At 54.2% G+C, this 24,143-nt stretch overlaps 1 protein-coding gene and 1 long non-coding RNA gene across 3 annotated transcripts; both read right to left on the bottom strand.

Moving 5' to 3' along the window:
- Positions 1-8,558: 8,558 nt before the first annotated feature.
- Positions 8,559-14,800, bottom strand: LOC119866515. Of its 2 annotated transcripts, none has more exons than XR_005380268.1 (4): positions 14,521-14,800; positions 12,752-12,875; positions 9,165-10,561; positions 8,559-8,649 (listed from the first exon to the last, which is right to left on the bottom strand). It is a non-coding gene; the product is annotated as an uncharacterized LOC119866515 (long non-coding RNA). The 2 variants fall into 2 exon arrangements; XR_005380269.1 differs by having other exon boundaries at positions 9,165-9,283.
- A 2,526-nt stretch (positions 14,801-17,326) lies between these two features.
- On the bottom strand, positions 17,327-23,773 carry TLX1 (T cell leukemia homeobox 1). Its single transcript, XM_038578562.1, has 3 exons — positions 22,893-23,773; positions 20,568-20,769; positions 17,327-18,448 (listed from the first exon to the last, which is right to left on the bottom strand). The coding sequence occupies exons 1-3, from the start codon at positions 23,479-23,481 to the stop codon at positions 18,226-18,228; spliced, it is 1,014 nt and encodes a 337-aa protein (XP_038434490.1). The 5' UTR covers positions 23,482-23,773; the 3' UTR covers positions 17,327-18,225.
- Between the last annotated feature and the right edge of the window lie 370 nt (positions 23,774-24,143).

Raw genomic sequence — 24,143 nt, 5'->3', positions numbered from 1 at the left:
AAACTTCTGCTCTTCGGGTAGCCCTGCTGGCCCAACGGTTTAGGGCCACCTTCAGCCCAGGGCGTGATCCTGGAGACTGGGGATCGAGTCCCATGTCGGGCTCCCTGCGTGGAGCCTGCCTCTCCCTCTGCCTATGTCTCTGCCTCTCTCTCTCTCTGTGCCTCTCATGAATAAATAAATAAAATATTTTAAAAAATAAAATAAAATAAAATAATAAACTTCTGCTCTTCAATAAACTCAGGGGCGCCTGGGTGGCTCAGTTGGTTAAGCGTCTGCCAATCCCAGGGTCCTGGGATCAAGGCCTGCATCAGGCTCCTTGCTCAGCAGGAAGCCTGCTTCTCCTTCTCCCTCTGCCTGTTATTGCCCCTGCTTGCTTGCTCTCTGTCAAATAAATAAAATCTTTAAAAAAAAAAAAAAACTTCTAAAAGAATTAAAAGACCACCTACAGATTGGAGGAAAATATTTGTAAAACAGATATCTGATCAAAGATTTCTATCCAGAATACATAAAGAGCTCTCAAAACTCAATAAAAATAAAGTAAGCAATCTAATGTTTTAAATTAGCAAATGATTTGAAGACATCCTTTACCAAATTGACACATGGAAGGATGATTAACATCATTAATCATTAGGGTAAAAAAATTAAAATCACAATAAGATATCATTACTTTAAAATGATTAAAAATTGGGATCCCTGGGTGGCGCAGCGGTTTGGCGCCTGCCTTTGGCCCAGGGCGCGATCCTGGAGACCCGGGATCGAATCGGGCTCCCAGTGCATGGAGCCTGCTTCTCCCTCTGCCTGTGTCTCTGCCTCTCTCTCTCTCTCTCTCTCTCTCTCTGTGACTATCATAAATAAATAAAAAAAATTTAAAAAAAATAAAATAAAATGATTAAAAATTTAAAAACTGAAGTATAGCTCAGGATATGGAGTAACTAGAAATCTCATACCTTGCTCATGGAATTGCAAAGTGGCACAGGCATTTTGGAAAACAGCATGGCAGTTTCTTATAAAGCTATACATACATACCTACTAAATGACCCAGCAATCCCCCCTTCTGAGTATTTAACCAAGAAAGAGAAAAATTATGTTCATACAAAACCCTAAACATGAATGTTTATATTGACTTTATTCATAATTGCCAAAAGCTGGAAGTAATACTAATGTCCCTTAACTGATGAGTGAATACACAAACTATGATACATCCACACAATGGAATATTACTCAGCAATGAAAAGCAATGAATTGCTGATACATGTAACGGCATGGACGATCCTTAATTGCATCATGTTAAGTGAAAAAAGCTAGACTCAAAAGCTACATACAATATGATTCCATTTACATGACATTCTGGAAAAGGCAAATAATAGGAACAGAAGGCAGATCAGATGTTATCAGGAGCTGGGGATAGGGGAAGAAATTGCCTACAAAGGGATATGAGGGAATGTGGTAGGGAGGTAAGGGAGGGAGGATGATGAAAATGTTCTATATCTTGGTTGTGAGACCTCCTCCTCACCCTTCAGCACCTAGCTGAAAGATAACCTCCTGTAGGTAGTCTTCCCAGGTTGCCCCTCCCAGGCCAGTTTGGGAACGCCTTCTGGCTTCACCAACAGTGGCATTCACTATACTATATTGTTATAATCTGTGGGTTTCTACAGTGCTTACACAAATGGGTGCATTTGTCAAAACTCAGAACTGTCCATAAAAAGGGCAAACTTTTCTGTAGAAGGGGGAAACTACCCAATACTACCTACTTAGGCACTACCACATTCTAGAGTTTAAGAAATGAAGACAGAAAGATTTCAAACCCAGGCCAGCTCCAGATCTATGCTCTTGACCACAGAACTATATTGAATTCTCCTATTGACCTTCCTTCAAGGAATCCTCGACTATTCCCAGGGAAATTAAGCCCTAAAGAAAGAAAAATCCACCCTTCTGAGAGGTTATTCATCACTGGCTTTCAGCTAACACAAATGCCCCTGTGACCCTTCAGTCAGAGTACAGGCTTATGGAGGTCATGAGATAATTTTTTGGACTCAACCTGCCTTACAATGGGCTGGGTAGGATTGCAAACCCATTCCATGGCTATCTTCCTTTCTATCCTCAGAAACTAGCAAAAAATACACTTTGGGAATCCAGTAGTTGGGAAGGCAAAATAGGAGGCTCTGGAATTATCTTTTTTTTTAGGTTTTATTTATTTATTCATGAGAAACAGAGAGAGAAAGAGAGAGAGAGAGGCAGAGACATAGGCAGAGGGAGAAGAAAGATCCTCGTAAGAGCCCGATATGGGACTGAATTCCGAATTCCGGGATCAGGACCTGAGCCAAAGGCAGATGTTCAACCACTGAGCCATCCAGGCACCCTGCCCCTGAAACTTACTTCCTACCAAAATAGTAGATCCAAAGCTACATTGGGTGCTGGTGACTTAGTTGGTTAAGTGTCCGACCCTTGATTTTGGCTCAGGTCATGATCTCAGGGTGGTGAGATTGAGCCCCATGTCAGGCTCCGTGCTCAGTAGGGAGTCTGCTTGAGATTCTCTCTCTCCCCCTCCCTCTGCCCCTTTGTCCACACTCTCTCTGTCTCTCAAATAAATAAATAAATATTTGGGCAGCCTGGAAGCTCAGCGGTTTAGCACTGCCTTCAGCCCTGGGCCTGATCCTGGAGACCCGGGATCAAGTCCCACGTCAAGCTCCCTGCATGGAGCCTGCTTCTCCCTCTGCCTGTGTTTCTGCCTCTCTCTGTGTCTCTCATGAATAAATAAATAAAATCTTAAAAAAATAAATATTTTAAATAAAAATCTATGTCCTGGAGGAATCACAAAAATTACACCATAAAATACGTTAAAAGTGAATGGTGATGATTCCTACCACATCTCCATTTAATTATCAAGAGATAGTAGAACATGGATGAGGCTTGGAGAAAGTTTGTATTTTCTTTTTTTAAAACTTTATTTATTTATTTATTTATTTATTTATTTATTTATTTATTTATTTATTTATTTATGAGAGACAGAGAGAGAGAGAGAGAGAGAGTGGTAGAGACACAGGCAGAGGGAGAAGCAGGCTCCATGCAGGAAGCCCAATGAAGGACTCAATCCCGGGACCCTGGGATCATGCCCTGAGCCAAAGGCAGACGCTCAACCGCTGAGCCACTGAGGCATCCCAAAAGTTTGTATTTTCTATGGCACATCAGGTTGCTATATGGAGCCTATGGCATGTTACAGTGGAGGCACCTCTCATGGCCCAGTAAAGAATCAAGAGCCTTTTTTTCCCTCAAAAGAAAATAGCTACAGAGTGCCTGGCTGGCCCGGTCAGTAGAGTATGTGACTGCTGATCTTCTCAGGGTTATGAGTTCAAGTCTCATGTTGAGCATGGAGACTACTTTAAAATTTTTTTAAAAAAACAACAAAAACATAGTTACTAGCCTGGGTGTACATGAGATACCAAGATGTACTGACCTGACTACTATCTGGTGTACCTAGCCATGTGCAGACTGTGTCCTTTAGAGTTAGTCCATCAAGTAGAAATGGAATCTGTGGGATCAGGTCCAAGTAGGTCCTGAAGGCATAAGTAAGCATCCTGTGCAGGCCACTCACCAAGGCCTGGACCAGAGTGAGGTAGACAAGAGGCCTTAGGTATAAATTTATGGAGGTACTCACTTAGGTGCTAACCCAGAATTTGCATGACCCTGGCAATGAGGGCCTCCTTACACTTTTTACTACAGGCAACCAACTTGCCCCACCCTCACAAGTACTGTGATGTGCTACCCTTCACTCCACATCTATGAGCCCATGGGGAATACCCTAACACCAGATGACAGAGAAAGAAAAATGTCAAGTCTAGTTTATAGTGCAACCCTGGCCAAAAATGGCCAATTGCTGTACAGTCCCAATCAGAGGTGGCTCTGAAAAACGAGAAGCTTTCCCTGTGGGTAGAATGCTAAATAGTATATTTTGCAGTTCATTCAGTCTGTAGGGAAAGGTGGCCCGATGTAAGGATTTGTACTGAGTGTATGGGCAGTAGCAAATGGTTTAGACAGGTGGCAAGGATGTGAAAGGAATAAGATTAAAAATTTGGGGCAAGGATGGGCAGCCCAGGTGGCTCAGCAGTTTAGCGCCACCTTCAGTCCAGGGCCTGACCCTGGAGTCCCAGGATTGAGTCCCATGTTAGGCTCCCTGCATGGAGCCTGCTGCTCCCTCTGCCTGTGTCTCTGCCTCTCTCTCTCTCTCTCTCTCTCTCTCTCTGTGTGTGTGTGTGTGTGTGTGTGTGTGTGTGTGTGTCTCATGAATAAATAAATAAAATCTTTTAAAAAATTTGGGACAAGGAAAAGGAAGAAAAAGTATAAAAAAAAGGTTCATTAGGGATGGATACAGAGTGTGAAAATACTTGTGTTTTATGGAAATGGTCACTAAGTGCCTCCCACTACAGAAATGGTTCGTAAATCATCAGATGGACAAAATGCCTCCCACTCTGGATCTCAGTCTCCTTTCATAGGGAATCCCAGGGTCTGCTTTGGAACACATGGCCCAGAGATTGAGATGAAAGTTCTGTGTGAGCAAAACATCTCATCAAAGCTAACCTGGTTACCATCACTGCAAAATGCCCAATTTTCCGGCAGCAGCAATCAACTCCAAGTCCCCCAAACTGTTCTATAGCCCCAGGGAGATACCACAGGTATCTAGTGGAAAGTTTGGCTATGCCTTCACCAAGCATCAAGCTTGTGCTAATATAATAAAGTCCATCATCCATGGACTTTATGCCTTATAACTATCTGATTGCCCACACAGCATTGCTTCTTAACAGGAATTCATTTTGCAGTTAAAAAAAAAAACAGGCTAATGTCCATGAGATTCACTGACCTTACTTATGTATCACATTATCCAGAAGCAGCTGACTTTATAGATCCATGGAATGGTATAGTAAAGACTACAGCTTGTCCCCTCAAGCCCATTCTCCCTTTCTCCTGAGCATATGGTTGTCCACCCAGGGACAACCTGTCCCAGCCTCCCTTGTAGCTAGTTCTCCCCCATGGAATGTGGGTGGAATTGACAGGTACAGCTTGAAAGTCATCTTCTTAAAGAGCTTGGCTTGGAGTTGTTACGCCCTTTCCTTCCTGCTGGCCAGGACTGACAACTTTGGAAGGTACCTGTTGAGGTACCTCATTAACTTGGGTCTCTAGATGTGTTCACAGAGCAGAGCTATCTTTCTTCCTTACTTGTAATACAAAAATACACTTTTATCTTGTTTGAGCCATTATTTTTTTGGACTCTTTGTTAGAAGAACTTAAGAATTTTGTGGTGGTGGGGTACAGTACTTCAAGGAGGAGGTATATGCTTTGAACTAGTGACTAATATCAGGATGTGGGGCACCTGGGTGGCTCAGTGGTTGAGCACCTACCTTCAGCTCAGGGCATGATTCCGAGGACCTGAGACTGAGTCCCACATCAGGCTCCCCACAGGGAGCCTGCTTCTCCCTCTGCCTGCCTATGTCTCTGTCTCTCTCTGTATGTCTCTCATGAATAAATAAATAATTTTTTAAAAAAATATATCAGGATGCTATTGCTTCCACACCCCATCTTATGGGTCCAGAAAGAGGAGTGGCATTTCTTACAAGTACTAAGTGACCCCCTCACTTCCTGTGGCTCTTGTTTCTGCTGGATTAAGGCTAGAGAGTCCAGGAGGGAAGTTCCAACCAGAGAAACAGCAATATTTTTACTGAATTAGAAGCAGAAATTGCTGCCTGGTCATTTCTGGTTGCTCTTGCCAGTGGATGGACAGGTTAAAGGGGAATAGCAGGACTGGCCAATGTGATTAATTCTGAATATCAAGGTGAAGTAGGATTTTTACTCTACACAATAGGCAACAGGAAGTATTCATGGAACCAAGGGGGCTCCCTTGGGGTGGGGTGCTTCCTAGTGCTATTATGTCCAGGGGTAAAAGTTAATGGAAGGCCGTCACAGCCTTCATAGGCAGCACCATCGAGAGTTCAGATCCTCAGGAGCAAAGGTTTGATTCTTCCCTGAGTAGAGAACACAAACCCACTCAGTTGCTGGCTGAAGGCAAAAGAAACATAGCATGGAAAAGGGAGGAATGATGTCATAAATACAAAATAGAATCTCATATTGCAGAAAGAAAGATAGTGGCTTTCACCTCCTCAACTTTGTCATGGTAGATGCTTGTATATTTTAACATTTGCATTTTTTCAGTTTTTATTCTCTTGCTATTGTATTGTTATGTATGATGATGATTAACCTTATAATCTGGTCTAGTCCACAGGTTGCAGAATACTGAGACAGGATTCCAAGGGAACTACAAGGGGAAGAGAACAAAGATCCTGAACCTAGAGCTATGAGGTTTGTATTATCCCTGTGGCAGCAAGTTGAGTACAGTCTGTATGAGTAATAGCAGCATAGGTTGGATGTGAGCATTTTTTGAGGGAAAGAACTGTAAATTCAGAAAGAAAGGCACACGTGATGTGGAGCTGACAAAGGGGTGGACTGTAGTGACATTATCATTTTGACTTTTTAAACCTAGCATCTGAACACTGTTCCTGATTTGGGAGATATTCCCCAAATGAGATAAGTATTGGTGGAGGAGTTTTTGCTTTTCATATAGAAACCTAGGGACAGGGCAGCCCAGGTGGCTCAGAGGTTTAGCCCTGCCTTCAGCACAGTGTGTGTTCCTGGAGACACCCCCATGTCAGGCTCCCTGCATGGAGCCTGCTTCTGCCTGTGCCTGTGCCTCTGTGTGTGTGTGTGTCTCATGAATAAATAAAATCTTTAAAAAAAAAAAAGAAACCTAGAGACAATGTTTGCTCTCTCCCCATCTCTGACAGCTGGTGCCTAAAGTGTCTTAGATTTAGCCAATCAAGTGATCCCACAGGAAACTTTTAATCTTGAGGAAGTAAAGGTAGTAATAATGGAAGGAGACTTGAGAAATTATACACAGTGGTGCCCATGCCAAGAGTCTAGTGATGGGGTGCCAGCAGCAATGCCCTAATCAGGCTTTCCTGCCATTTGACTTCGTGGTGTTTCCTAAAATGGATTTTCCTTAATTCTTTGGTCTTCCTGTCTATCCTAGTATCCCTGTAATAAGTTAACTTTTCTCTTGAGTTAGCTGAACCCAGATTTACACATTGAGGGGCATGGAGAAAATCAAGGGTTCAAGGAAGGGGAGTATTCTCTGCAGGCTAGGGTTGCAAAGTATTCCCTGAACCATATGTAGGTGAGATGGGCTTCTACCCTATACTGGTTGGAGAGGGATGATGTTCACTACAGGTTTCTTTTGCGGACTCTAGTCACTAAGAAGACTCATATATCAGGACAACTGGTGTGGCTATTGACAGTTGCCAGGCCCGCAGCCCAGAGATCCAAAGGACTCAGCATTCCTACCTGGTACTCCTACATCCAAGGGCCATAAAGGCAGAGATGTAGGGAAGATCCAGCTCTCTGGAGAGGAGCAGTCAGGGCTGCATTGGTTCTTCCTCCCCTGGCTATCCTCCCAGGATTCCTGCCCTTCCAGGGAAATGTGAAGAGGAGGCAGCTGCACTCATTGTAAGGAATCTCATCACACAGCTGCACAGCAGCTTCCCAGCCACACAGGTGCAGGTGGGCTTTCTCCTCATCTAAAAAAATAACAGCACCTGAACTTCTTTTTTTTTTTTAAAGAAATTTTATTTATTTATGAGAGACACGGGGGGCGGTGCAGAAACACAGGCAGAGGGAGAAGCAGGCTCCATGCAGAGAGCCTGATGTGGGGCTTGATCCCGGGACTCCAAGATCACGCCCTGGGCCAGAGGCAGGTGCTAAACCGCTGAGCCACCCAGGGATCCCAGCATCTGAACTCTGTCTCAGCCTTGCCCTGAGAGGAGCAGGACACAGGTAGAACTGGAGACAAGGAAACTCTGGTGGTGCTTATCTGCGTGGGAGAGCCACGGGGAAAGTGTGCCTTTCTCCTTGCAAGTTGGAGCCCTGGAGTCCCGCGCCCTCGTCCTCCTGGCCACTGGAAGAATCCTGACTCAAAGGCCCGTACTCCTCCGGGTTTCTGAGCGCTTACCTTTCTGCCGCCGGGCGGGTCAGGATCCCGGGAGCGGAGTGCGGTGCCAGGTCAGGGCTGGTGCAGCGCGGGAGTCTCTGCCCCAGACTCACGGGAGATCTGCGGCCTGGGCGGTCTCTGGGTGGGGGGCGGACAGGCCACGGCCCAGCGCCCTTTTCCCATCAATACTGGAGGGGGGTTGGGGTTGGGGGTCCGGAGCCTGCAGAAAAAGCGAGGGAGCCGCGCACTTTCCTGCCCAGGCCAGGTCTTCGGTCCCAGCTAGGGATGAACCACAGGAGAACCCAGGGCTGGAGTCGAGAGGGCCAGGGTCGTGCGGCCGGGATTGGGGCCCTGGCGCGCAGGAATAAAAACAAGCCCTTCCCTGCGGGGGCCCAGGCCGCCGCCTCCCGGGACGCCCCCGAGGGGGCGGGATTCCCTCCCGGCCGGGCGCGCTCGGCTTCCCGCGGCCGGGCTTGCGGGCTTCCCGCCGCCGTGGCGCCCGGGCAGTGAGGCCCGCGGGCAGCGGAGACCCGGCCCGAGCAGGGTGGCGGCTGTTGCGGACCCGTCGCCGCCGAGCACTTGGGCGCAGGCTGCGTTTTCCTCCCAGATGGCCCGCCAGGCTGCAAAATGAGAGTCCGTTTCTCGCGTCCTTTTCGCATTTCTGGTAGATTCCCATCCGGCATCCCCCTGCCCAGTGTCCTTTGAGCCCGGGGCCCCTCCAGTCGGATGCTTCTGAAGCGTTTCCTCCCCTGCCCTACAGAGCGTTCCGTCTGGCCTTAGCGAGAGGTCGCGGCCGCAGGAAGCAGGGCTTCCCCACGCCCTGGGCTGTCCCTGGCTCACCGCGGGGCCGCTCCCTGCAAGTGGCCGCTCCCTGGGCTCCTGTGAACTGGGAGTGACGCCCCGTGACAAGTGAGGAAGCGAGACTGCTGCGTGGAAGGGACAGTGGAACCCACCCCAGAGCAGAACTGCTCAGGGATTGGGCGGGGGGGGGGGGGGGGGGGGGGCGGCTCTGACGTGGGAGTTCTACTCAGTTTGTGCAACCAAAGGCCCCCAGACTTTCCAAAGATCCACTGCTTCAACGCCTATGGAGACACATCGCATGTCCCACACACGACCGCCCCTGCGGCTTCCCTACCCGAGGAGCTTCTCCCACTGGGTCTAGACTGACTGGTGTCACCAGCCCGGTAAAGCAGTTGTAGGAGCCTTCGATGGCCAAGGCCCTGCGGCCACGGAAGGACAGCACCTCACTCCACCCTAGGACAGTAGTTAAAAATGCAGAATTAGGACTTCTAAGGGGTTCATATACTGTCTTCACCCACTCCTCCTGTCCACCCTTCAACAAAATCCACCCCAATTCAGTAACCATGCCGCTCTGGTGCTGACCAGAAAGAGCCCAGTTTCTAGCCTGAGATACAAAAGGGAAAGAAGTCAAAACCCATGGATATGAAGTATGTTCAAGAGTATATACCTGGGTGTCTGTGAACTCGCAGGCCTGGGCTCCTGAACAGAATGTGCCAGCATGCTGGAGCTGCCTTTCCCTTGATGGCAGGTGAACTGGGAAAGAACTCACCAGTACCCCTTAAACATTTTCCTATGAACCTGTGGCATCTGCCAGCAGTTTGTGTGCCATCAGCAGATGGCCATGTGGCCACCTGGGAACAGGTGGGTGAATGCTTGCCACCCTGTGTTTGCCTGGACTGGAGGCAAATATGAGGGTGAGGTCTGGGACAGCAGCCGGTTTGTAACCAAGACCTCTCGTGGGAGTAAATGTCTAGACACGCAACACTACTGTTGACTGTGTGGACCCAGGGTCTCAGCCTGAGACCCAGCCTGACAGAGTGATACCGTGTGCTTGTGCACACGTGCACAGGGGTGTGGGGGGAGAGATGAGGCCTGCTCTGCAACGACCTCACCCCTGCCTGGCACCTGGAGGACAGGGAGGGCTCTAGGGCTAGGTGAGTCTTCACTGAGAGTTCCCTCCCTCGGGTCTCCACCCAGCCCAGCAGGGTCAGTACCAGCTCTTTCCCCACCCATCTGCCTGCCCCATGGACAGTTGGGCGCCTGTGAAAGTGGGCACTCACTTATCTGCTCCTTGATTGGAGGAGAGGCAGGCAGAGCAGTTAATGCACAGTAGCCCCCCTTCTAAGCACTGAGGAAGGAAACCTCCTTCCTGGTGAGGAGGGCTTCACTCAACTTTCCCCAGGAAATGGGGTCTGGGAATTAGGTCTGGAGGGCGGGGCCCCTATAGTTTGTAGGCCTCCCCTCCTATTGCCCCACCCTGCCTGCTGCGTAGAAAAATCAGGTCAAGCCACCCTGGGGCTCCCTGCACCTTTCCTGGAGTACCCACGAGGAGCCAAGCGTTTTTATCTGTGTTATCTCCTTAATCCCTTCTGTAATCCGGGAAGGGGTTGGCTCTATAATTTGAGCAAGGAAAGGTAGGCACCTAAAATTTAATTAACTTGCCTGAGGTTAGAAAGCAGAGTAGCTGAGCTCAAAACCTAGGCCTATGTCCAAAGGCACCTCAGCAGCCGCCTAGGAGTAAAAGGATTTTAGAAAGAGGGACAGGTGCAGAAGGAGAAGAAATGGGGAATGGGAGTGGGCCACTGTAGGTCACAAGGAAGGGGCAGGACACAAGATAACAGTGAGTGGTGAGGTGTGTGGCATAGAGGAGAATGCTTTTTTTTTTTTTAAGTAGGATCCACACCCAGTGATGAACACAACCAGTGCTTGAACACACGACCCTGAGATCAAGCTCTGAGCCTGTGTCTCTCATGAATAAATAAATACAATCTTTTAAAAAATAAAACCTATCAGAAGGGATATAAATTATGTCTACATATTTCATTTAAATAAAATGGAAAAAATACTCTTGGGCAATAAAATAGGCTGCAGGCCATATGTAACAGGCAAATTTGAGAATCCAGGATTAGATCTCAGACAAGAGGTGGTAATTTAGGACCTTGATCCTCCAGGTAGCATCAACAGCACCTGAAATTTGGTCTAAATTCAGGATCCATGCTCACCCTAGATGTAATAAATGAGATCTGCATTTTAACAAGATCCCCCAACATGCTCAAGTTTAAGACATTGGCAGGAGCTATTTATATATAAATGAATATACCTTCCCATGTTTGGCAGAGAGCTTGCATACATACTTACATACATAAAAATAAAAGGGCTCCTGACTGGCTCAGTCAGTAGAGCATGCAACTCTTGATCTCAGAACTGTGGATTCAAGCTCCATGTTGGGCATACAGCTTACTTTACAAAATAAATGAATACATTTAATAATGTATATAAAAGAACATCCCCAGGGACACTCCCCTACAACTCTGGAGGAGGCAGGGAAGGGAAGGCCCTGCTCTCTTTTCATACTCTGACTGAACCTTACTGTCAAAATGGCCAAAATAAATCCCTGTCAGCTCTCTGAACTTTAGGCTGTACTCTCCCACTCACCCCAACCTGATCCCCCATTCTCCAGCCCAGAGCTATAGGCTTTTCACGGAGCAGATGGAAAAGGAGAGGAAGGATTTTCCTTCCTGGTTTATCCTTTATCTAATAGAGGGTGATTCATTCGGTTCTATTTTTAGCTTTCTGCTTGTTTGAGTCTCCCACCCTGCTGACCCAGAAAGGGAGGAGGAGGTAGTCAAAGTGCAGAGAACCTCCTTCTAATCTCAGAGGGCTTCTGGAAGGAGGCAAGCCCAGGCTGGGAAGGCCCAGAGGGTGGGTGGTGGACAAGTATGGGGAAGAAGGAGGAGGAGGTGTCATAGGTTCGGCAGTGCTCCAGGGTGCCTTCTCGAGGGGTGGTGGGGACAATTGGAGCTGGAGGACATCCAGTAGACTGGAATGGACTAGAGGTTGTTTTTCCAGAGCTCTAGGAGGCAATCTCCCAGCAGATCTCCAGGCTAAGAGCTCCCTCCACAATATGAGAAATCCCTTGAGGAGGCTGGTGGGGTCTCACATCCAGGACTGCCCAAATCCACCACACCCCTGGACTCAGACATTCCTACCAGAGACCCTGGCTCTAGGGTTAGATCCCCGGGTTCGGATACTGCCCTCATTTGCCAACTGCAAGATCTTAGTTAGGCAAGTTGCTTAGCTTAATCTCTCTGGTCTTCATTTTCTTTGTCTATAAAATAGTATGAAAATGCCACTTACCTCATAGGATGGTTGTTAGAAATGTATTTAGTACTTTTCTGTTTTTAAAGATTTATTTACTTATGATAGAGAGAGAGAGAGAGAGAGAGAGAGAGAGGAGGAGGAGGCAGAGACACAGGAGGAGGGAGAAGCAGGCTCCATGCTGGGAGCCTGATGTGGGACTCGATCCCGGGACTCCGGGGCAGGCGCTAAACCGCTGAGCCATCCAGGGATCCCCCAGTACTTTTCAAATCTTGTGTAGTGCCTTGAACACGGCAAGCACTTACTGTTATTTATTAATATTACTATCGTTATTGGGGCGCCTGGGTGGCTCAGTTGGCTAAGTCTCTGCTGTGCAGGGAGCCGGCTTGTTCCTCTCCCTCTGCCCCTCGGCCCATTCGTGCTCTCGCTCTCTTTCTCAAATAAATAAATAAGTAATAAAAATCTTTAATAGTTTTACCGTTATTATTTTCCGCCATAGCACCCGCCCCAGTACTCCCTAGGGTCCCTGAGACCCCGGGCTCCCAGGGCTCTTGCTCCAAGTGCCTCTCCCCACGCAGCCCCTAGAGGGCGCCCGGAACTCACTTGTCCAGCGTTTCTGCGTCTGAAGCTTCAGGCCTGGCTCCCACTGCTAAGTAGCTGCTGCCTTCTCCAGCTTTAGGGGCTTGTGACTCCTTCCGAAGGAAGGGAAGATCTGTAGGCTCTGGGACTGCAGGGCGGAAAATTTGAGGGATCAGGAGCAGCTCTCACCAAAGCCCCCCTTTGCGACGGCACGCAGCGGTGGGGGCCTTGCACCCTGTTTGTTTCCCTGCCCCTAACAACATAGGGCAACATTCTTGCATACAAAAGGAGGCCAGATTTCCTTAGGCTTCAGGGTGGCAGCGGCGACTGCTGGACCTTCTGAGCCTGGCGAAGGTCCTTGGCTGGAATCCCGGACGACTCACAGCCCCCAAGCCCAGTCTCAGCGTCTTGGGGTGTCCTCACCCATGGGAGCGAGCCGCAGGGTTGGCAACAGAAGCACGGACCTAGGAAATCCCCATACCCGCGCCGCTGGCAGGCGAGTTAGGCCTCGGCAGGGCACTCCGGGCAGGGGGAGGAGGGGCGGGGAAGGGGGTGGGGAATGTGGGAAATGCCCTGGCGAGGAGGCCTAGGGTAACCTCCCGCCCCTAGAAGCTTCGCGGACGTAGAGGGGCGTGAGTTTGAGGGAAATCAGAATGCCGTGGCTGGAGATTGTGTGTGTGTGTGTGTGTGTGTGTGTGCCTAGCACCCGCACACCTGTAGCTCCCTCCCCTTGTGCAATATCGCACAGCCCAAGGGCTGCATAGTGGGAGGCCATATGTGAGGTTGTAGCGATGCAGGCTGTGACTGAGGAGATGTGAGTTTGTAGGCACCCCTCAACACAACATGGGTACACCACCGCTCCTTCCACTCACCACCCTACCCCTTCCATCTTACGTACTGTCTTAACGATTCTGCTCTGAGCTCCTTGGAAAATCCAAACTGGCTCTAGCCCTTGCTCAGTCTGTTCTGATGGGGCTCCCCAGGATGAGTTCAGGTGTGGGTGCAGGGGAGTGGTGCCAGGGCCTCCCAGGGCTGGAGTTGGGCAGTAGATTCAAGCCATGGGGGGCGGGGGGGCAGGTGGGACAAAACGGAAGAAACTCCTGTTAGTTGCTGGGAGAAGCGGCCTGGCTGTGCGGCTCCAAACTCTGAGCTGTTCAGGGAGCAAGACTCTGAGGGCTGCGTGGGAGTGAATAGTGTCTGAAGGTGGGTGTGAGGAGAGCAGGAGGAGCAGAGCATGAGGGAGGGGGTTTCCTCCCGCACCTGGCCTGAGGGGCCCTCAAGGCAGCACCGGGGCCCCAGCTCCCGCCCCCACATGCACAAACACCCCATAGCGCTGCAGCTGAATACCAACTGCTCCAGCTCTGCACAGCCTGGAGGGAGGTCCCTCTTAGTGGGCTCATACACCTGGAACATACCTTGCCCACCCGCAAGTCACACAATAAATAGGATGCCCTCCTGAGTCCTGGGCCCACGGCAAAGCCCCACAGCTGCAACCACAGTAGGGGCATCACAAGGCAGTGCTCAGGCCATGCCCACACAGCCCCCCAGCACAGATCGGCACAAAGCCGCTATTATAGTTAACAGGTTGAGCCAGATTCTCTGTGTGTACCACCGGCGGCCCAACGCGGGCCTCTCCGACCCCAGCCCCGCCTGGGTTTCTGCGCCCCGCAGGCCACCACCCTCTCAGCAGCCACCACGCCGGGCTGCGCCGGGTCTGACCGGAGCTCAGGGCTCCCTCGCCTCCGAATTTGGTCAGTGCAGTCGGCTCACTGGAGGCAAGGAAGGAAGCGGACCTTTCTGCTCAGGCAGGTTCGTTAATTCCTCTTCTCTTTCCGCACCGCTCCACTCAGTTACGCGGATACTGAAGTTCCTTTTCTATTTTTGAACAGAGCCCGGCCGACCGCTTCCGGCAGGCGCGGTGGCAGGCCCGGAGTGGTGAGCTTCTGGCTGCGGGCACTTGGCCCCGTCTTTGACCCTCGCAGCCCCCTCCCCAGCAGCCTCCGCTCCGCTCGGGGCGGGGTGTGGGGTCCAGCTGCCCCCGTGGGGCTTCGCCGCGGTCCTGGCCTTTCCCCGCTGCCGCGGCCTCGGCCGATGCGGGATTCGCCGAGATTCCGTCCCAACGAATTCCCGGCGGAGACAGGGAAGTCGTGCGCGGCCCCAGGGCGCCCAGAGCCCGGGTGCCCCGGGGAGTCTGGCACCCCCCGGGACGCCTCGCCCCAGGGCCTGGGCGCGTGGGAGGGGCCCCGGGAGTGCGCGACCCCGGCCTCCAGCAGCCAGCGAGTGCCGAGAGCCAGCGAGGACCCCGGGAGCCCCGAGCCGGGTGGCCTCCAGCGGTGGACGAAGGGCCCCAAGGCTGGGGATCCCCGCCTGGGGGGCGCCCGCTTCTCGAGTCTCTGACAAGCTGGATGGAGTCAGAGAGCAGTGGGGCAGAAGGGGGCATTCGCCCCTGTGCTCCTGTGAACCCTAGCTGTTTGTGAAGATCTAGGAGGTAGGAGGTATTATGAGGAGGGGTGTATGATATCTAATTTTGCTCAGTTTGTCTCTTAAGAGGGGAGGAGGAGTTGGGGGCAAAGCCTGGACTTTGGAGGGGGCTTGAGGGTGGTTTTTGTGCGGTGCAGCTATGCTGCACTCCTGCCTCTGCTCCTCATCTGGACAGGCGATAGCCAGAAAATATCCAGCAGCCTCCCGCCAGCAGCCTCTCCAGGGATCCTGGGGATTGAGAGGTGGGAGGAAGGCTCCAGTCTCAGCTTCAGAGACTCTGGAATCTTACAGCTGGGAGGCACTAAAGGTGCGTCTTAAAGACACAAATGAGGAAGATATGGCATCACGCAGAGAAAGTGTGGGCCAGGCGCAGGCGGCTTCAGTCCTTGCTGGAGAGGAGGGATCATCTAGACCTGCCCAGGCAAAGGGAAACGAATTCGGTGGTTCCAGGAGGCCATTTCCGGATCTCTTCCAGCCAGGTACTGGGTGTTTCGACTGGTGCGGGCTGGAAGCCGGCTTGCAGACCCAGTATTGTGGCTAGAACTTTCTCCCCACAACCAACACGGCTTGTCGGGGCCCTGCCTGGTGACCTGGTGGACCTGGGAGGCAGGAGCAGGAGGGCCAGGCTTAGTCCTTTGGATACAGAATCCTCTTCTCCTGAAATCAGGCTCCAAGGGGGCCAAGAATGAGGGATGGATGAGCACTGCCTCTCCTAGTCAAATTTCCCCTTGGGCCTCCTAGGGTAGGAGGTTGCTGTGCTTTGTCCCCCTGTGGTTGTGGTATGGCAGGTCCAGGATGGCAGCCTGGGCAGGGATTAAGGACAGTGTCTCTGATAGTTTCTGTGATTCCTCCAACCCCTCTGGGTACACACAGCTCTGTATACCTGAACAAGACCCACACCCACTCACTTCTAGTTTCTAGTCACAAAGTTCTCTCACTCTCCCATCCCAAAGAGCCTCCTATCCCCCACCACTTTATTACCCCAGGATGGCATGTCCCCAGACCCTCCACAACCTAGCTTCTTCCAGAAAAGCAGGCCCAAGTCAGTTTTGTGTACCTGAGATTCATCTAGTAGGTGGGGGACTAGATGTTATAGGGAATGTTGTATACTGTGGCTGCTCTCCTGGCTGGAGTGGTCTGGGGCTTCCCTGAAGGTCCCTAGGAAGTCACTCATTCAGATCTCTCCTAGGTTAGACTAGTGCTCCGAGTGGGAAGTCCTACTCAGAGCACCACAGAGGATCCTGGCCCACATACTGACTTACTGTGCTCCAACCTGTGTGGCTTGCAGGCTAAGGGCCTAGAACCCCAGAATCCCTAGCAGATGTTGATACCCTCCCTCCAGTGTATCTGCACACCCTGCTTTAGACCCTCCCCCCACACCAGTATTACACATTTACATCCACGCAGTCACAACCACACACACTCACCTGCAGGAAGAGTCACCCACAATGATCCACACTCCCCCCTAATGCACTCCCCCATTACATACTGTCACACATATATGCAGTAAAACACACATCTTATATATGATTACATGTCACACATGATTACATATCACACACAGTTATATTCATACAATTACAGATGATTCACAATTACAAACACTCACGCATTTAACACAAAAATAGATTTGGAGGAGCAATGAATTAACACATTAACACATGATTCATACAGTCACATATACGGGTGGATGATCACAATAACCTAAAAAGACACAGTTGCATTCACACACGTTACACACACTGCTGCAAGTTCATGCGTACAATGATAGTTTCGATTTGCAACTTAAGCAGAAACCAGCACTCACAATAATTGCAAACACAGTGACACATTTAAACACTATTACATTCATTATCAGTATCATCCTGATAGTCCACACCAACACACACACAATGCACACCCACAACCCTTGTACCCAAAGACAGTATATTCTCTTGAGCATTAGCCATCCCAGGAGAGCCTGGCACTCCTTCCTTTCCTCAAGTCTGCCTTCTCTGTCCCCCTCCTTCCCTCTCTCCAGAGCCTGCAGATTCTGGCCCCCAGATGTCCCTCATGCTCAGACACAGCAGCTGCCCCAGCAGCACCATTTCACACCAAACCCAAGTAGCTACAATGTGCTGGGCTCAGCAAGGCGCAGGCAGCCCTGGCTCCGGATCCGGAGGGTTTTATTTTTTTTTCACATAAATTACACAAGCACTTTATAAAATGGTTACACAGAAAACACCTTATAAGTGCATAACTTAAACTCCCCTATGAACAGGATCTGGAGAAAAAGGCTGAGTTTGTGTGAAAACCTGCCTGCGCGTACCTGGGTGCAGCTAGGATGTGTGATGGGGGCCTGGCAGGTTGTGGTGCTGTTGTGTGTGGGATAGTGTGTCACAGTGCGGCCGTAGCCTTGTGTTTGTGAGAAGTGCCATGCTGTTCACAATGAAGCTGGGTCACCACTAGCTTATGCCTGATAGTGAGAATCAAGGGTGTGAAGGCTATGGCCCTATGTGTGCGTGACACTTGGCCATAGGTCCTCTGTGTTTGACTCTGGGTGACACCACAAGGGACAGTAACATCACCTCTGGGTGGTACTTTGGGTGCGTGTGTGATGGAGAGTGGAATACAGTGGGGGTCTCCCCAGAGCAATTTCAAATGACAGCCCATGCTGTCTTCTGAAGACCCCAGAAGCTCTTCTTCCCCCACCTCCTCTGCCTCTCAGTCCCACGTTAAAAATCAGAATAAAATAAAATAGACGCAAACTGAGAGGACTCTGAACAGTTCCAGAGGGCACGGGACCACTTAGGTGTCTGGAAGGAGGTCCTGTGTCCCTGTTTCCCTCCCGCGCTCTTTTTTTTTTTTTTCCACCGAAGAGAAAACAGCGTGGGCAGGAGCACAGGCCCGTGTGGAGGGGTGCCCCGCGTCCCCCTCCCGCGTGCAGTCTGAAGCCGGAGGGTGGACGGAAAGTCCTGGCTCTCAGCCTCCGCCACCCCACAGCTGGACGCTGGCTTTCGCCGGCGTAGCAGGCAGGCTCACTCGCAGGCCGACGCCACGGATGTGACGCTGGTGATCTTGGTGGAGTCGTCAGACCACGGCTGCAGGTTCTGCAGGGCGAAGAGTGAAGAGTTGTGCACGCACAGTGGGTCGGCGGGCAACGGCTGCGCCAGACTCTTCTGGAAGGCCTCTTGCTGCAGCTGCAGGAGAATGCGGTTTGCCTGCTGCCTCTCAGCCTCACGCTCCTCCGCGGTCTGCCGCCTGCACCGGGGATAAGCCGTTACCGATGCTTCGGTGCGCTCCGGGGAGATAGCCTGGACTTGCACTGCTCCCTTCACAGCCCTCCCCAGCTCCAGCTTGGGCCCTTTTAACACACACCCTTATCTGGAGGGTCCTGACTCCAACAGACTGGAAACCCCAAAAGTCAAAGGAGCGCAGGTACCCAGTGGGACAATCTGCTGCTAGGCCCAAGCATCTGGTCCCCCCCTTCCCACTAGCCTCCCCTTCCCAGGGGAGGATGGCATCTCTCCCCTCCCGAGCTGCGCTGTCCCAAGCCTACGGCGCACCACCCTCCCCACCAGCCCAGGGCAGAGACGGCGGGGGCGGTGGATTAGGAGCTGCTTGGCCTGACCTCTCGGCTCCCCCTTTCCTCTGCGAGCCTGTGGCAGGCTTCCTACCTCCTGCCCCGAGCCCCGCGCCCCGCGCCCGGCCGGGACTCCCGCCGGACCAGCCGCCTTCCTCCGAAGCGGTGCGGGGAGGCGATGACTCACTCATTCCATTTAAAGCCTCCCCTCCACCCCGTCAACTGAGATCAAACGTCTGTCTCTAAGGTGGACAGACCTAATGGGAGTCCCGGGGGCCTCCAGAAGCAATTTGTAGGCGATCGATGAAGCCGCGCGAAGCCGGCGAGGGCCTCTCCCAGCGGTGGCCGCCGGCCTCTTTCCCGCCGCCCCTTCTTGCCTTTTGCTCCGCGAGTCTGACTGTCGTCCTAACCCTCTTTCCTGCATTTCAAACGGCCGGACTGGTTCTCTTCCTTTTAGGCTTTGTGCCTGGATCTCCTTTTTTCTCTCACCCCCACTTCTTTCGTTCTCTCAGAATTAGGAGAATTTGTTTAAAACGAAAATGAGGCTTAATGATCCATTGCTTTCCTTTATTATCCTAAGACTTCTTCAGGCTGCCTGTGTTTTCCTTTTCTCCTTGGGGTGAGCTATTTATCTTTGCCCCCTCCCCTCTCTCAGCCCCTCTTCCAGGGGCTTGCCTTCTCCCTCTCCTGGCTGAGGCTGCAGCCTGGGGTGGGGTGGGGGGCTTGGGAACAGTAGTGGCCGCACCCCTATTCAGCTAGCCCTTGCTACACCTCTTTAACTAGCCTTCCAGAGGTCTGAAGCCATGACCCCCCTGTCTTCCCCAGGAGAGCAGGGGGGTGGGCAGAGTCGTGGGGCAGTGGCTTCCTTTGTGGCCACAACGTCGGAATCCCCGGCAGATTCCTCGCCTTCATTCAAAAAAAGAGACAACTCCCGATTCCTTCCTCCAGCGCTAGGCCGGCTGGGCCCAGAGCCGCGGACTTCGCCGAGACTCTCCTGCGCTCTCCGCCCTGAGGCCTGAGCTGGCGAGAAACTTCTCGCGCCTGTGGAACGGAGTATGCGGGCCGCTGTGCGCGAGGGTACAGGGGTGCAAGTGGGCGCAACTGGAGAAGGCGCCGGTACGCGGCGATTGAGTCTGGCAAGGAGTGTGGGCCGCGTTGAGAGAGAGACAGAGGTGTGGGGGGGCGGGTAGTGTGGTTGTGGGTGTGTGACGGGAGAAGGGTAAATGTGTGTGTCTCACGCACACCCATCTGCTCCTAATTGATCCCTCTTTCAGTGGGACTCTCCAAAACCCCTCCGCAGCCGGCGCGGATTGATTTTCCTCTTCCAGGGTGGGGGACCCGCTGCGTGAGGGCGGGCGGAGAGCCGGGGGAGGAGGGAGTCAGCAGGGCCCGGGTCTGGGGCCTGGCCGCTCCGCCTGGAGCCCCGGCTGAGGCGCAGAAACAAGGCGCGGGCCATCGGGCCTCCGGCCTCGGGGGAAGAGGCATCTTTGAAAGCGCGAGTTTGCGCAAACAAAAAGTCCCTCAGGACTCGCTGGTCTGCAAAGCGCAGACTGCATGGACTGAGCTCTGGCCCCGCTGTCTCCCCCAGCAGCGGCGGCGACCGGCCGCGTCTACACCCGCACTGAGCGTGTCGGCCAGATAGCCAAGAAGCCTCCGGTAAAACAGAGCCAGGGCTCTCCAGCCCCACCCCGGGCGCCGGCGAGCCTAGAGGGGCCGATCGGAAGCCGGCGAGCAAACGGGGTGCGACCGCCCCAGCAGGGACCCCGGGGCAGAGAGCCGCCCGCCCAGCGCGCTCACCTCCACTTCGTCCGCCGGTTCTGGAACCAGGTTTTGACCTGAGCGTCGGTCATTTTGAGCGCCTTGGCCAGGGCGGCGCGCTCGGCCGAAGCCAGGTACTTCTGGCGGTGGAAGCGCTTCTCCAGCTCGCAGATCTGCAGGCGCGTGAAGGACGTGCGCGGCTTCTTCTTCTTGGGGGGCGTCCGGTTCTGATAGGGGTGACCTATACGGCGTGTTACAGTGAAGGGTGAGAGGGCCACTGGAGCGGGAGACAGACAGACGGCAGAGGCAAGCGGCAGAGCGTCAGGAGGCGTCCCAGGCCCGACTCCCCGCGATCAGCGAGCGCAGCGGCTAGACCCCAGGAGCCGGGCGGCGATCCTCCCGTCAGCCCTCGGCTCCAAGCCCGCGGCGGGAAACGGCCCCCTCCCGCCCGCCAGGCCGACGCCGCCGCCGCCGCCGCCGCCGCCACGGAGGCCTCTCTAGCCCGGGGCTCCCAAGTGCCCAGCCTGAACCGGCGCAGTCGCCGCCCCAGTCTCCTTGAGGGGCACGGTTGAGGCGAGCTAAAGGTCACAGTCCCCCACAGCCCCAGGCCTCCAGCCTCAGTGAAGCTGCCCAGCAGCCAGAGGCTGTGCTTGGTCAAGGGGAGGGGGGGTGCTCGGGTCTTGACCTGAGCGACCACCACACAGCAGCATACACAGACACATCACATACCACAGGGGCAAGTTACAGATCTATACATCCCATCCGACACAACAGGCACAGGGGCAGACACAAACAGGACACAGGGCAACACAAAGCAGCACAGGGTGACAGCGATTCACTTCCTGAGAACCTCCTTCAGGCCTGAAGCAAGATTAGGGTGGGCTGTGGCTCCCCAGGTAGGCCCTCTGTAGAGACCCAAGAGCAGTAGATTCTCGTTGGAGGGTTCGATTAGAGCCCTTCAAGGCTGTCCTGGCCTGGGTGGGGGGAGTAGAAAGGGCAGCAGGCTCTGCCTCCCCAGGCCTGAGAGGACTTGGGTTGGGGCACTGGGATCCCTTGAGTACCTTAGGTCCGTCCTTCCTGGAGGCCCGCAGCAGACCGGCTGTATTGCCTCTGCTGCACCGCACCCCACTCACCCCCACCTTTGCCACAGACCCAGCCTGGAGCCAGGGCTGCAAGGCGGTAACAGGAGCAGGGGGCCTGGGGTGCCTTGAGGTCTCCTAGCTGAGGGTGTAGCTCTAAGCTGCCTGTCTCCTTTCCACCCCTGGGCCCTGGATCCCGAGCCCCATGGGAGTCACGTCGCCAACGGCAGCGGCCCGTGCCTCCTCTCTCTGAGGCCGGGCCAGGAACCCAGGCATAGCTCGTGGCTACTTCCCAACCGGCTTGGGAGCTGGGCTCGGCAGGAGGATCGAGGATCGAGGATCGTAGCCTCGGATCCCAGGAATGCTAAGGGGCAGCGGGAAGTGAGGCCGGAGGGAAAGGGCGCGCGCGTGAGCCAGAGCTGAGCGCCGAGAGCGGAAGCGGGAGCGGAGGGAGCCGGGGCGAGCGGAGGAAGGCGCGGAGCTGGCAGCGAGGAGGGCGGCAGCCGGCCGCGCTGAGTGCGTAATCGTCCCAGGAGTTGTCCTTCGGCCGCCGATCGATCGCGGGCCGGGCGGGTGCATTATTCACACTGGAGGGAACCGGGCTGGGCCCAGAGGGGAGGACGCCATGCCGGGACCGAACGAAAACGAAGCAGGAGGCTCAGCCTCACGCTGCCACCGAGCCGGACGAAGCCCGCAGTCCGGGAAGACGGGCCCGTCAGCCCTGCTGTTGGACTCAGGCTCCGGCCTCTGCCGGGAGGGCAAGCGCAGCGGGCGCTGGACCTCCGGAGCGCCAAGTGGTGTGTGTGTGTGTATGTGCGCGCGCGTAGGGAACGAGAGGTGGGGAACCTGTTCTTTCCTTGCGCCTGACTCTGGGGCTCCCCGCCTCGGCCAGAGAGCGTTGGCCGGGACGGAAGAAACAGTTTGTTCACACTGCGCCCCTTTCTCCAAGATTCCCGAGCCCCAAATGCGGGCGAAAGGTAGTCTCGAAGCTACACCCCCCCTTCCCTCCGCCTGACTGAGCCCAGGGACTCCGAGAGGGGACCTGGGAGCGCTTCTCAGAGTGGGGGTCCTGCGGGAGAGACCGAGAGGGGCCCAGACTGGGAGAACTCTTCGAGCGTGGCGATTCCGCGAGCGTGGAAAGGTGGCGGGCGGCTGCGCCTGGGGGAAGTACCAAGAGAAGCCGGGCAGCCTGGTGCGCAGAGGGGCCGCGGGGAGCCGCCGGCCGGGGAAAGGTAGCGCAGAGCCCGGGCCGCGGCCAGGCGGGGCGCGCGCGGGCCGGACTCACCTGTGAACCTGTCCTTTGTGTATCTGCGGTTACTCTCCATCCAGGGGAAGGTGAGGCCGGTGAGGTTGTTGACACCTGGCACCGCAGGCACGGAGGGCACGGTGGGCAAGCCGGTAGCCAGAGGCTGAGGGTGGGCCACCGCTCCAGCAAGCGGCCTATGCGCGGGCACCCGGATCACCCCCGCAGCGCTCAGGGCCCCCCCGCCGCCGCCGCCGCCGCCCCCGCCGCCGCCACCGCCGCCGCCGGGACCGGGGCCTCCCGCCAAGGCCATGTTCACGTTGTAGGAGCCAGCCAGCGGGCCCATGCTGCAGGCGCCGCCGCCGCCGCCGCTCGCCGGGCCACCAGGGCCGCTTGGACCGCCGGCACCGTAGGCCCCCGCGCCCCCGGCCCCCGCCCCGGCCGCGGGGCCCCCGCCGCCGTAAGCGTAGGCGCCTCCAACCAAACAGCCAAGGCCGTATTCTCCGTCCTGGAGGCGCGAGGCGGGCCCCATGCAGCCGCCTTGGTCCGGGCTGTTGAGGATCTGGTCGATGCCGAAGCTGATGGGCTCCGCGTGGCCCGGGTGGAGATGGTGCGGACCCAGGTGCTCCATGCTGGCCCCCGGCCCCGGCCCCGCGGGGGGGCCTGGGCGGCGGCGTTTGCTGTGTTTGGCTCGGTGGGCAGAGCGCAGGGGCGCGGAGGCGGCGGCGGTTCCTGGCTGTGCGGAGACTTGGAGGCGAAGTGCGCGGAGGGCTAAAGTAGGGGGGAGGGGAAGAGAGAGGGGGCGCCGTATTCTTCCCCTCTCCGGCTGCTCCTTCCCCTCTCCCGCTGCTAGCTAGATGTTGACTCTGGGACATCAATCACAGGGCGAAAAAGCCCGGTGCGAGCGAGCCTAGCCGTTTCGGCCGGGTCTCTCCATTGGCTGTGCGTGGAGAGGAGCGGGGTGAATGACAGCGCGGGGGAGGGGCGGAGAGGGGGAGAGGGAGGCCGGGAGCCGAGACTGATGCAGGAGCCAGAGACCGAGGGACCGAGACTGAGGCTCGGAGAAGTAGTTCGGGAAGAGAGAGAAGAAGGGATTCAGAGACGTAAGAGCAGAAAAAGAACAGGAGGCGGCCATTCCCAGAGAACCATAAACAGACGGACCCAAGGAGGTGGAGGACAGAGCCCTCTTCCCAGCCTGGCAGGAGTCTCTCCTAACTCTGAATTGGGCCATAGGGGTCCGGCTTACTAGGCCTCTGGGGAAGGGTGTCCCTGCGCTACTGGAGAATCTCCCCA

This window comes from Canis lupus, chromosome 28 (genome assembly GCF_011100685.1).
Source record: "Canis lupus familiaris isolate Mischka breed German Shepherd chromosome 28, alternate assembly UU_Cfam_GSD_1.0, whole genome shotgun sequence".
Lineage (NCBI taxonomy): Eukaryota > Metazoa > Chordata > Mammalia > Carnivora > Canidae > Canis > Canis lupus.
Note: the sequence above shows the minus strand (reverse complement) of the source record. Positions and strands in the feature narration are given on the sequence as shown.